Genomic DNA, 13,811 nt, shown 5'->3' on the forward strand with positions numbered 1-13,811 from the left:
AGCTCGCGACTGCCCTGGCTTCTCAAGAAACCTAACTCTTACGCTGATATCCCCACCCCCACAAACCAAGGGACGTTTAAGCCCCCTCCCTTACTGACCACTCATCAAAAGTAGTACCCAACACAGCACTCCTCACGATAAAATTCTTTTTCTGTAACCTCCTCCTTAACCCTTCGGCTTACTTGATTCTCCACACCTTACTCCTTTTAGTCTTCCTTTACCTTCCTGCTTCTACCCTAAGAGCTGTATTTACCCCCAAAAATAATCTTCCCTAAACCATCTCTCCAATCTTGAAACTTACTTTTCTAGTACAAACATGCGTCCTTATAACTTCCTTCCATTACATCTCCCGCTTACATACTCAAAACCTCTCCACAAATTAACTTTCAGAATGTGTACCAGCTCCCACCAAATCAACTCACAACTTTCTGAAACTGCATTTTGTGTGTTCCCTCATTCCCTCCAAAAGAACGCTCTCCAACTTACACAGATTTGCCCCAAACTGCCCTCAAATTTTGTGAACCAATTCCAGAGAAGCCATCACAGTCACTAAAAATATCCATTTCCCAAGCACATCCCCAGTAACTTGACAATGATCTTTCCAAAACATCCTCTACCAATTCACTGGACTCACTCTTAAGACTACCATGCCCATTTCCCCAAAGATTCTAATTATAGAACTTAATGGAATTAACACAGTTATGTCTATCATTAAATGTATCTACACATGCAGGTGTGCATGTGTTGACAAATGCACATATATAGGACCCTACAAAACATCAGGTTGTGTATTTCATTCTAATCCCCCAGATACTGGCTCTTCTCAAATTTAAAAGGAAAAGTCCTTGATGCCAACCAAGATTTTCAGGCATCCAACCCCTATCTTGTGAAGTCACTTATCTTTTAAATTAATATAATTACCATTAAAACATTCTCTCTCCATTTCCACTACAATCAGACCCAACAGCTTCCATAAGATCCATCGTTCATCTACCGCACACAACCCACTCAAATAAGGCATGCCGGCGGGTCCTGGAAACAACTCTAGACCAAATCAAGCAGGCTACAGCAAAGATGTGAGATTGGCAAAGTGACCTCCCTGGGCCCTCTTAGGCTTTTCAAAGCTCTGGGACTTCACAGGTCCTTCATTATTAAATTTCGAGACTGACTTAATGCAGAAGGGGGCAGGGGGAAGTGACAAATGACCTGGGGTTAGATTCTGGAAGTAAACCTGCACTTGGCAGAGACCACAGCAAGGCACTGATGGAGACTCTCAAAAACCAGTCAGGTAAGCACTGAGAGTCAAACCTTTGATAGTACAAGGGAAAGGCTGATAGACAACAAAGACTGACAAAATAGAATACTACTGCAAACTAGAAAAACAAAAGTTTAAGAGCAAAGACAAAGCCAAAGAATAAAGGGCCTGGTCTAGATCTTAAATATCATCAATGGAAGATGATGATGGTTTCAAGCACTGAGATTTAAAAAAAAAATCAAAACAAAATAGTTTAACTATATTTAGTTTTTGAAACTGGCAATACAGCTCCTTTGGACACATTCAATAAATGATAACTAAAACAAGACAAGAAAGCATATTTAGAACTGTGCATCTGGGACTTACCTCTATGTACGTATTAAGTGAAATGAGAAAACACAACAACCAGCCTCCTAAGAACACTAAGAAATATATTAAATAAAAGCCATTATAGAGAAAAAAGAAAAAACTACAGAGGCCATTTCAGATTCCTCAGGACATCTCCTTCCTATCATCCATCCCATTCTTCCCACTTTTTACCTGAACCTCTTTATGTATATATATGTCACTAGTTTGTTTGTTTGTTTAATGTATACAAATTACCACTACACACTGATGTGGTTTTGAGGAACTCATGTAGAGGTCAGAAGATGTTAGTATCTCTATTATGCTATTTTTTTTCAATACTTATTGCATGATGCACCATTTTTATAACATCATGGGTGGCAAGGACTGTCCTTATGTGCACAGAGAAGGAATAGGCTCCTGGCATTAGTTATTTCCTAGATAGCATTATGTTTTCCCAGTATTTTCTCTGCTACAAGTTACTTGACTCTCCTCTTCTCCTTACTTGCATTCCTATTCAGGTCAACCCCAACCTCTTCATTCATTTCTGTTCTACGCTTTTACTAGCTTCTATCAGCTTATTAAATTAACATTCTTCTGTCAACAAAATACCCTGTGTCCTTTGCCTTTCATATTAGTATACCTCTACCTTTTTTGTCCTTGCATATGAATGGCTAGGATTTTGCAAGTATAACTTATAAAGAACTTTAAAGAACAGGTAAATGTAACAAAATTGTTTATCTCCATCGCACACCATAAATCAGATACTATCATCTCTTGCCTGGATTGTTGTGACTGCCCCTTCATCTTTTCTCAAGCTTGGCTCTTTTCGGACAACCTAATTCTCTCATAACTTAGCTATCCATTCTCCTACTCCTTCAGCTTGCTAAAAGGACCAATTGCTTGCTCCAAAGGGCGACTCCTATTACTAAAAAAACTCTTTGCAATTTACATTACTCACTTAAACCATTCCATCTACAACATCCACCAAGTTCCAAAATACCCTCCCCTCTTCCTTCCCAAAGACTTCAATTCTTTGTACCACAGTCAGCCATTATTCTCGGTAACTTGAACAATGATGCTGAAGTACCTTCTACACCCTGACCTTCCTCAACTCCTAAAGCCTTCAGCTGCACTTCAGCCACCCACACATATATAATGAAAGTAGGTCACCAATTGGAAGTGCTGTACCATTAGGATTCTAACTTCAGAGACCTCCTTTTTTCTTTTTTTTTTTTTAACCACAACTACTTTATCGTTCTATGCCTGCTCTTTACCTCCTTTTGGCTTCCCTAGTCTCCCCGCAAAATTTAAATCTGTCCATCAGCCATTAATATTGCCCTCTCCAGAATATCATGACCTTCCATTATATTTACCATGCACCTCCCCAATGACAGACAATCTTCACCATCTGTTTTCTTCACACCCACACACTGGATGTTAAGTACCACCAGAAAGCTATGGAGTCTTCCACAACTGATTTATTCTAAATACAATTCTCTGTCTCACTGACTAACCCTAGTCATTTTCATTTTTAAATCTTTAATCCCATCAAAAATCAATCTTTCCCATAAAACTCCTTCAAATCACACCTTCTCCACCTGTAATCAAATCCTCTTTACAGCTTCTAAAATGCTGTATCTTCATCCATCTGTTACTTCTTGCCTCCAGTTTTGGAAAAAGAGCTGTTCCTCCTTCTTAAAATAAACTTAATACAATTCCTACATTCAATGTTTCCATATTCTCCCAACCCACTCAGTCCTTTACTCCCATGCACTGTGCTCTCTGATCTGCTCTCCTGAAGACCAAAAAAAAATTTTATGTACCAAATCCTATGACCTACCATCCAAGTCCTTATCCCCTCTTTGGCAATGATACTTGAACTACCACTGAGAGTTTATGTCACTGTACCACAGGATTCTACTGTGGTCTCTCTAGTTGCTGCTTCTATCTCCAACAAGTAATGGTCCTCATCTTAGCCCAAATAGTGGGTATTTTCCCAAGTTCAGTCTTTCTCTAATTCTCTCCCCTTTGGAATTTCATCCTTTAACATTGCTTCTATATTTTCATTCCTCAGCTACCCTCAGCTCCCAAAAACAATCTTTAAGCCATCCCCCACTGCTACAATCTAATTTATTCCTTAGGAACTAGAATATATAATGATTTCTTTTCACCTATATTCTTCAATTATTGCTTCAATTAATACTTCAATTATCAGTCCAAATAATTTCATTGCCATTAGCACCATACCAAATCCAGAATTAGTAGCTTCAATTATCAACTCTAGGTACATATTCCCAAATCTCTGTTAGACCTCCTTCCTCAGCTGAATTCAGTATTTCTAACTCTAGCTAAATAATTCCCCTTGCCTACTACCATTGGTGCCCCACACACTGGTCATGTGTCTTAAAACCGAAGTAAGTATTCTTCCCCACCAAAATAGTTCTGCTAACTGATCCAATAATTTTTAATGGCACTACCATTCTCAAGTTACCCAAGAAAAGCCCCAGAGTTTCCCTTTTTTCTCTTTTCCTCCAGTTTCCCAAAAGCCATTTGCCATCAAATCCCTCAATTCTTTCTTCTATATATCTGCTTTCTTTTATTCCCGTTACCACCACAGCAACTTAGGTTCTCAACACTTCACACTTTTGTTATAGCTTTCTGACTTGTCTCCTAGTCACTAGGTTCTCTTCATTGCAAAAACAAAACATAACAAAAACAGGTCACCACATATGTATTCTTAAATCACCTCATTTCCCCACTCAAAACTTATCAGTGGTTCCCCACTATACACTGAGTCAAGTTAAAAGTCCTTAGACTTCCAAAAAACAGAAACTAGCCAATAGCCCAACAATTGTGAAATGAACAAATACACTGGGATATGTTCATAATGGAATCCCAAAGAGAAGTGAAAAAGAATGAACTACTGCTATATGCATCACAGATGAATCTCACAGACATGGTGAGCTTAAGAAGCCGGACACAGATGTATGATTCCACTAATAAGAAACTCAAAAACATAAAACTACTCTGCCATAAGAGAGATCAGAATAGTACAGCTGACCCTTGAACAATGCAGAGGTTGCAGAGTCAACCTCTCCCCACAGTGGTCGAAAATCGAGGTATAACTTTTGACTCCCAGAAACTTTACCAACAGCCTACTGTTGACCAGAAGGCTTACCAATTACAAACTGTAGATTAACATGCATTTTGTATGTCATATGTCATATATACCGCATTCTTACAATAAAGTAGGCTAGAGAAAGGAAAATGTTATTAAGAAAATCATAAAGAAAACACAGTACTAACCCGTAATTATCAAAAAGAATTATACTTGTAAGTAGAGCTGTGCAATTCACACCCATGTTGTTCAAGAGTCACTGTACTTACTTTTCAGTGAACGGGACATCAACTTGAAGGTGACAAATTAGGGAGTCTCCTGGCATGTTGAAAATGTTGAACTGGATGGTGGTTACATAAAATGTCTATCTTCAAAAATTCACTGATCTGTGACCTTAAGATTTGAGCACTTTATGTACGTAAAGTTGAATCAATCAATATTTAAAAACCCATTTAGTCTAGATTTTTAGATGTTTCCTCTACTTCACAGCCTTATTTCCCTCCATTCAAAATATGAACCCTAAATTCCAGCTAATCTAGACTACCAACCCCTAAACACATCCACAACTTTTCTGTCATTCATATCATACTCCCTTCTTTTTGGAATACTAACCCTCACCATTTGCCTACTATAATCCTATTCATCCTTCAAGGCCTAAGCTACACACCAACTTCTCTACAAAGTTGAATCTGCCATAGTACTTCTGTCATAGACAGATGCATACACATTTTTGTCCCTTGATAAACTCCTAAAAAAAAATGAACTATGTCATACATAAACATGTATCCTTCACACTGCCTACCATGAAACATTACACACAGTAGTATACAAAAATACTCCCCGAAGAAATGCTTGCAGTCCCTCAAAAGCACCCTTCAATGCCACCCCTCCTTCTCAAACCTATCCATTACTGTCTCTACTTGCAATTCATTCAATTTACATATTTAATCACTCACTAAAAAAACTGAGGACCTACTATCTGCAAGAAACTGCAACTACTTAACCTAATGTACCCCACTAAACTACCCCAACATGTATTCCAGTTTCAGTTGCTGCCTTTTGAATTTTACCACAGCTCTAAATTTCCAGTCATCCTCCCCTCCTCTTGCCATCCAATCGCATTCTCCCCCCTCATTTCTAATCCTGCTATCAAGCCAATTCAAGTCCTTAAGTTTCTCCAGTAGCATCCTAACTGGGCCTGTCACCCCCCAATGGGGTGACTACCCCAATGGAGTAACTACCCCCCAATGGAGTAACTACCAACACACTGGCGCCAATCTACTCTGTACAGTATAGCTATCATCAGATTAAGATATTTAATATACAGGCCTTTATTCCATTCTCTACTCAAAAAAGTTGAGTAACTACATATTATGATGTGTGAACATACTTTAATCCTATGTTAACATACTTTAATCCTCAAATCCTCGCCGCAGCCCTTGCCAGAAGGTATAATAATTACCAATTTCTTTTTTCTTTTTTTTTAAGATTTTATTTATTTACTTGTCAGAGAGAGAGTGAGAGAGCACAAGCAGGGAGAAGCAGGCTCCCTGGTTGAGCACGGAGCCCAATTCAGGGTTTGATCCCAGGACCCCAGGATCATGACCTGAGCTTAAGGCAGAGGTTTAACTGGCTGAGACACCCATGTATCCCAATAAATTATCAATTTCTTTTTTTTTAAGAGTTTATATATTTGACAGAGAAAGACAGCCCGAGAGAGGGAACACATATGTTGTGGGGACTGAGAGAGGTTGAGAGAAGGAGAAGCAGGCTTCCCGCCCAGCAGGGAGCCTGATGCAGGGCTCTATCCCAGGACCCCAGGATCATGCCCTGAGCCAAAGGCAGACGCTTAACAAACTGAGCCACCCAGGCGCCCCAATAGTTATCAATTTCTTGAAGAGAAAATAAGAGTCTCAGGAAGGAAGCAATTCTCTCCAGAATCACAGCACATGTAAAACGGAAGGGCCAAGACTAAACCCCAGCTTTTGTTTGCTTACTAAGCACACTACATCATATCAAACACAAACTACTTAGCTTAGCTTTCAAGGCCATCCATTTTCCACCCAACCCCACTGACTATTCCTACCCTTTATCATATTATGCCCTATTCATGAACTCTCTGTGTACCAAACTACAAGCTGTGATCAATTATTTAGTTAGTCATGAAATCAGTTTGTGAGTGACAGCTATCTTTTTTTCGCCAAATGGAAGAGAATGGAAAACGTTTTGAGTACATCCAACATAGTAAGGGATATGGCTACTGAAGCATTTCGTTTTATACTTACACACAAACATTCAAATCATATAGTAGCTGAACATATGACATGTATTTCTTACTGTGGATCACAGTAAAAAAAAAAAAAATTTTTTTTTAAACACTAACTCACTATTCCCCACATGTCTTTGGCTTCTCACCTTCAAGTCTTTGCTTTTGCTAATCCCTCAGATTGGAAGGCTCTCTTTCCAATAATTCCTACCAGTAAGAATCCTATCCATCCTTTCAAAGACTAGCTAAAAAGCCACTTGTATGCCATTAAAAATGTAGTCCCAGGTTTCCCTCTAGTCAAATGTCTTTCCCTAACTTTTAACTTCAGTAACATTCCATACTTCTTAAGATATGCTGAATATAGGGTAGTTATTTGTGCACAAGTCCAGCTTCACTACTAGAATATAAATCCCAAAGGATTTATTCCTAACTACATCTAACAATGCTTTTACATACAACAAATGTTCATTATCTGTTGCCTAAACTCACCCCATCATTTTCTGAAAACTGCTATAAATTCACATCATAAACAATTTCTACTACATTCTAAATTTTGATTTACTATTATGCTTCAAATTGTCTTACTATCTTCCTCCCCAAAATAACCATTTCAAATAATCCTTTAAACCTTCAATATTTTCTTGCTTTCTGCTAAACATAACCTATCATGTATCAATAATCTTTTTCTTCTTTCAGAATCATACTTTCTGTGGGATAACACCTTTCCTTCTCCATCTGGTTATCTTCCACTTTATTCCTACTTCTCTAGCAATCATAATAATAGATTTTATATTCTTTAAACAGATTTTTCTTTCATTTTCTCTTTAACTAGACTTCCTCAAATATTTCAATTCATATTACAGTATACGTATTTGTCAGCCCCAATAAATCCTTTGCAGAAAAAAAGGCAGGTTATGAATAAACTGAAACAATCAGAAACATATAGACCATTTAGAGCTTCTAAATTATCTGATACTTTCATTCATTCATTTATTCAACAAGCATGTGTCTACTAGACATATGCCCTCAATTTTCTGACTATTCTATTCTGTAATTCAGAAAGCAGCTTTGAGAAAAGCACACAGGAAAATGCCAGGATAGCAGAGCCAAGTTGACTCATGCTCTTCACTCACAGAGACCAAGTAATTTGTGGGGTACAGGCTCATAAAAGGAAAAACTAAAAGTTACACTAGACATAGATGGAAACAGACACCCCCCCCTCCTTGTTCCAGGGAGCTCAGAATCTACCCAGCAAAGGAGAATTTGAAGAAGAACAAACCAGTAGGAGTAGCTAAAATGAAATAGGCAGAAAGCATTCAGACAAAAATAGATCCAGACTCTAGGTTCATTCTAGGGCTGCAAGAGAAATTTGGAGCACTTTAGTTCCTCTCCTGAGATCCCTAAGGAATCCTTTCAAATATCTAGCTAAAGTATGGTACACTTAAATCCTTTCCCCTAACCTTAGCCAATATTCATTTCTCCACTCCCTGAACTCCTACAGCATTTACTGTCCATAGAACTCATTTGGGATCTTAATCATAAACGGTCTTGTTCACAGTAATTAAAGTGTTTGTTAACAAATATACCTAGAATTTATTTACATCTTAAAATCAGTGAGGTCCTAAGGGCACCTAGGTGGCTCAGTTGATTAAAATCAGTGAGGCCCTCTTTAAAATAGTTACCTTGGGAGGCTACCACTCACCCATTTATTCACTGCATCCATCCATCCATCTGATGCACTTAACCAACACTTACCTAGTGTTTGACTACATACAAGTGAAGCTATCATCATTATTCAACATATTTCCAACTTCATCACAGGGAGTGTTTTCCAAAGTCAGTTAATAAGTCAACCAAGAAAGCCATTCCTATTTCTATGACTAAGTGAATTTAAACCAAAATTATTCTTTATTCACTCTATTTGCTCTTGTCGGATCTGACGGATCTTCAGCATTTCTAAAAATCAAATCTTTCAAACTAAAAAGCTTTGTCACCAATGAGACTATTCAGAATAACATTATGCCTTGTACTATTTGTAACTGCCATCCTGAAGGGACTATGTGCTCTGAGGATGGTGACCACGTTTAAACCACCTTTACAACCCAGACCCCCCAACGCACACAATAGGTACTTAGTAAATAGAAAAATTGTATAGAATGTGCTGGAGGCTCAGAATGGAATTCAGAAAAGGTGATCCAAAAAAGTTCTGAATGCTACTACTGAAAATGACTACCAAAATACAAAAATTCTCGTTTGGAGGTATATTTTTGCTACCTGTTTTACAAAATCAACTTTCTGAAATCCTACACTGTTACTAAATTACTTCATAAATGTCCTTCTCCTCCTAAAAAAATATAAATACTATAAATTCCTTGAGAAAATAAATTTCACCTAACACTTTTTTACTATCATGACAAAAACAAATTAAATCAGACAGATTCTTAAAACAGCTAAAAATCTCTAAGCAGTCATTTAGGTAAGAAAATGCAAATTAAACCAGCCACCAACTCCAAATCCAGACTTAAAATTTACTCAGATTTGGGCACCTAGGTGGCTCAGTCAGTTAAGTGTCCAACTCTTGATTTCGGCTCCAGTCATGATCTCAGGGTTATGAGATCGAGCCCCACATGAGGCCTGCTTAAGATTATCTCTCTCCCTCTCCCTCTGTCCCTCCTCCCCCACAACCCCTTCCTTGCTCATGCTCTAAAATAATAATAATAACAATAATAATAATATACTCATCTTAAACTAGCCTCAGATTAGAAGAGAAGGTCCCACCGCTTCAATGCTTTAGCAAGACTGTTCCAATCCCATTCTAATCCATTCTGTCTTCTTCCCTTAAATCCAAAGGCTTCACCAGTCAGATATCCCTTTTGTCCATCACTCTCTCTCAAACACACACACACACACACACACACACATATTTTTGTCTACAGACTCCCATGGTACTCAGCAATTTGACACAGTCCCACTATTATCACTGACAGTGAACACTACTTTCTATCATTCATTCAACAGGTATTTATTAAACACTTAAAAATCAAACTGTTTAGAATTCCCCGGAGATTAAGGAAAAGTCTTGGCTCCAGAGTAGGCTCCAGTCAAGCCATCCTTTGCAGAACAAAGAGAGAATAATTCCCATAAGCAAATACAAGATTTAGCAGTATATAATCTGCATGTGAATGCTGTTCTTATTCAAAGTAAAGATTCTCAAGAGGTGAGGTTACTTAAACAAGACTTCTGAAAAAGGGAGCAAGTTCTTTCTATTCTCCCCATCCGTCTACTGACTTAGCGATGTTAAATCTCATACACAAATTTCAAAAACCAGTATTTTACAAATCAATCCTAATATATGGGCAGCATACTTTTTTCTACCACATTCCCAGGATATTAGTGACTTAAATATGCAAATTTCCTTGTAACTACCACAAATCTGTCTCACCACTGTAAATTTAAATCTCCTTCACATCAACTATACCCAAATGTCCTCAGAATTCTTTACCCTCTCTTCAGCCTCCTACAAATTTATCACCACCTCCATCACACCCTCACCTTCATCTTCTTCCCCCTTTTATCACAATTCCCTATCCCTCCTTCCCTCCACAAAAAAGAAACATATTATCCACAACAATTCATTCCTTCCTAAAAACTCTTTTAAGAATTGCTACAGAAGCCTAGAAAGAACAGTCAAGGGTCCTTTTTACTCCATTCCCAGATTCCCCACTCTAAAACTCTCCAAAAGACTGTCAAAGAACACTGCACAATTGACCTGGTAACTAATTCCAAGATGAACAACTATCATTGCCCACCAACTCCTCCTCTCTAACTAGCAACCCTTATGCTGCAAAGATGTTGTTTCCCACAACCTAGTGTTTCTCACAGGTCCATCCATTAAACTTCCCTCTACCTTCTCACCCAGTCTAATTCCAGTCTAATTCTAAATGCTTTCTCTTTAAGAATATTAAAGATATAAAGACAGCTAACAAAAAAGCTAAAATAGTAACTACCAAAGGTTTGAAAGGAGGAGAACGAGGATAATGCCAGGGACACAAATCCTTCCCATTCATAGAAGTCTTCCGAGTCCTTCATAATGTCATTTTAATCAATCAAGAAATAACAGTACATGTATATTACTTGCAGACCTGAAGAAAAGCATGATAAGAACTACAAAACTTAATGCTTACAGTAGTAGCCTCTGGAAAGTGGGACTGCAATGGACAGGTGAGACAGGGGCTACTGCTTTTCACTAGATGCTCCCTCAGGACAATTTTACTTTTAATTATGCACGTGTTATTTCATACAATTTTAAAGGGAAGAAAAATAATGACATACTGTATTTAAGTCCATTAAACCTACAGAAATTAAGTGATAATATACAGTGCAGGTGAGAGTAAAGAAAACAGACTCTCTCATTCTGTGATAACAATAAAAATGGGTACACCCTACTATGTAATATACTGAAGCCGCTGAAAAGAAAGAGTAAATCTAAGGGCACCGACATAAAAGTTTTCCAAATTAGAAAAAAAAAAATCCTGGATTATTTCCATTAAAAATTTTTAATGAAAGTCCCTCTCATATCTAATGCCAAATTCTCATCCTCCTTTAGATGTATTTGCTAAACAAATGAATGACTGAATTTTCCCATCCCTCTCCCAAATTTCTTTCCGTCTTCCCCATTAATCCTTCCACCCTCTACTTCCATAAAAAGATTGTTTATACTACCCTCTCCTCAGTTAAATTATATTACAATGTAATGCATACATTGTAATATTTTCTTAATAATAAAAAATGAATAATTTTCAGGTAAATCTTAAGAGTACGGTTCTAGCCTGCATCTCCCTCTTGAAAATCTTGTCTGGTGGGAGCTCAGCAAATCCAACAGGCCTTGGTTCATTTCCTGATATGGAAATGCTAATATTCCCTCTAACCTGGCTCTAGAATCATCCAGTCTCTTCAGGTTCCCCTAGACCTCAAGACAACCAACCAGTCCTGACCTCCTTGCAACCTAAGACCAAAACAGATATTCTCAATCCTCCATTCTGCAGGCCCACATTTTGCAGGCTGATGCATTTTCTTCAATACCACAATGCCTCAGTGAGAGTATACATTCAGGAACCATGAATAGCAAAAGATCTCCCACCAGCTCCAGAGTTAGGAACCAATCCCATCAGACTAATTTGGGCTCCAAATGGAGCCTCCAAAGAAAGGCCACCGTGCACAGACTCCCCCCACCATTAATTATAACCCTGTGTACTGCAACCCAGGGTTAATAATATGGCATCAGTTCTCCTGGACCAGATAAGCTGGGCAGTGGAGAAGAAAACCGCCAAGTCAAGTAATTTCCATTCCAGCATTAGTGTTCACCCGGCCTCTACTAAATGACAATACTTCAAATTTGCTAAAACCTAAACTCATGGCTTAGGGGATCGCTGTAGGTCAGGCGTTTTCTTACCGTCTGTTTCAGAAATTCTCATATTCAATAGTGCAGGTCTAAAACGTCTCAGACACAAACTACGGACTAAGGTCTAATTCTCAGTGACCCCAACCACTGCGGGACCGCACTTACCAGATGTCATCTACAGAAGAGCCCAAACAGGTTCAGAACTAGGCCATCCTGGCCCATCTGGAATAACTCTTTAGTCCTTGGGCCAACATTTATTAATTCTACTACATCTGTCTATTCTATCATGCATTCTCTTCATAGTCTCTAGAATTTAGCACTTCCTCTGGCTTCAAACGCGATCCTTTCTATTCGCGGAAACTCCTTGTATCCCTTCTTTCCTTTCCTTAGAAACGCTTCAGTTCTTTCCATAACGAAATACCTAATGTATCTGCACAATGAACGCCCCCCGGACTCCTCAAGGCTCCTCCACCGCCACCCTCTGCATTCCTCCACCTACCCGGCATCTTTCCCTCCGGCCTCTCTCTCCCCGCACACACTCCCACTACGTTCCCCGCAAGGATTCCCTTTTCTCCAACCCCTGCCCTTCCCTTCTCCCAAAGAACACACTCCGGCGGCAACAGTGACTGAGGCCTGCGGTGCATAAAGCACTGCACCAGGCACGACGGACAGAGAACTGGTGTCTCCCTAGCCTTTTCACACCCACACCCAGCACCCTCCGGCCTCCCGCTGCAAACCTCCCACCTCCTTCCCTACCTCTGACACCCGCCTCAGGCCTCGGAGGCCGCCTTCTCGCCTCCGCCACCCCCGTCATTATCCTTTCTCAACCCCCCAACCCACCATCCGCGCCCTGCTTCCTCCCGTCCCCCCAGCCAGCTCCTGCGCTTCCCTCGGCCTCGGCCGCTCCCCTGGCTACCCCCAGCCTAGCCACGGCTCACTCCCCCCGGGGTCAGGCCGTTACCGCCGCGCGCTCCCCCCGCGCGCCGCACCCCCTCCCCCGCCCTCCCCCGGGCCCGGGCCTGCCAGGCCCAGCGCTTTACCGCGGGCGGGCGCCGAGTCGCGCGGTCACTGACTGCAAGCGGCGGCAGCTCCAACCTTTCTAGGGGCCTTGAGAGGAGGGGAAGGGGGGGGAGGGGAGAGAACTTTTGCTGTGGCAGCTTCGGCAACAGCTCCCACCCCTGCGCCTTTCTCCTCTTCCTCCCCCTCCTCCTCCTCCTCTTCCTCCTTCTCTTCCTCCTCCCAGAGCAGTCGAGACGCAGACATGCCGCGGCTAGAGCGCCGCCGCGGTCGCCGCCACTGCCGGCGCGGTGCATTGTGGGAACCCTCGCTCACGGGAAGCGCTCCGCGGCGCCTGCCCTCCCTGGCCCGGAGACCAGTCTGGGAAGACCCAGCGTGGCTTCGATTCCGGCGCCTGCGTGTCACT

The 13,811-nt window shown here is 40.4% G+C and overlaps 1 protein-coding gene across 3 annotated transcripts in view; it reads right to left on the minus strand.

Annotated features, from left to right (window-relative positions):
* The window catches only part of LOC111154993 (zinc finger protein 148), a 119,757-nt gene extending 106,232 nt beyond the window's left edge, over positions 1-13,525 (minus strand). Inside the window, exon 1 of one of the 3 annotated variants that reach the window (XM_022514972.1) lies at positions 13,429-13,525. Coding sequence is in view for 1 of the 3 variants with exons in the window: in XM_022514971.1 (XP_022370679.1) it covers positions 4,991-5,046 (56 nt within the window). In the remaining 2 variants the exon portion in view is untranslated. Of the gene's footprint in view, positions 1-4,990; positions 5,485-13,428 lie in introns of those variants that run through there. The other 2 variants (XM_022514971.1, XM_022514973.1) reach the window with 2 other exon arrangements.
* Between the last annotated feature and the right edge of the window lie 286 nt (positions 13,526-13,811).

Source organism: Enhydra lutris, unplaced genomic scaffold, assembly GCF_002288905.1.
Source record: "Enhydra lutris kenyoni isolate GAN:26980312 unplaced genomic scaffold, ASM228890v2 scaffoldscaffold39, whole genome shotgun sequence".
Lineage (NCBI taxonomy): Eukaryota > Metazoa > Chordata > Mammalia > Carnivora > Mustelidae > Enhydra > Enhydra lutris.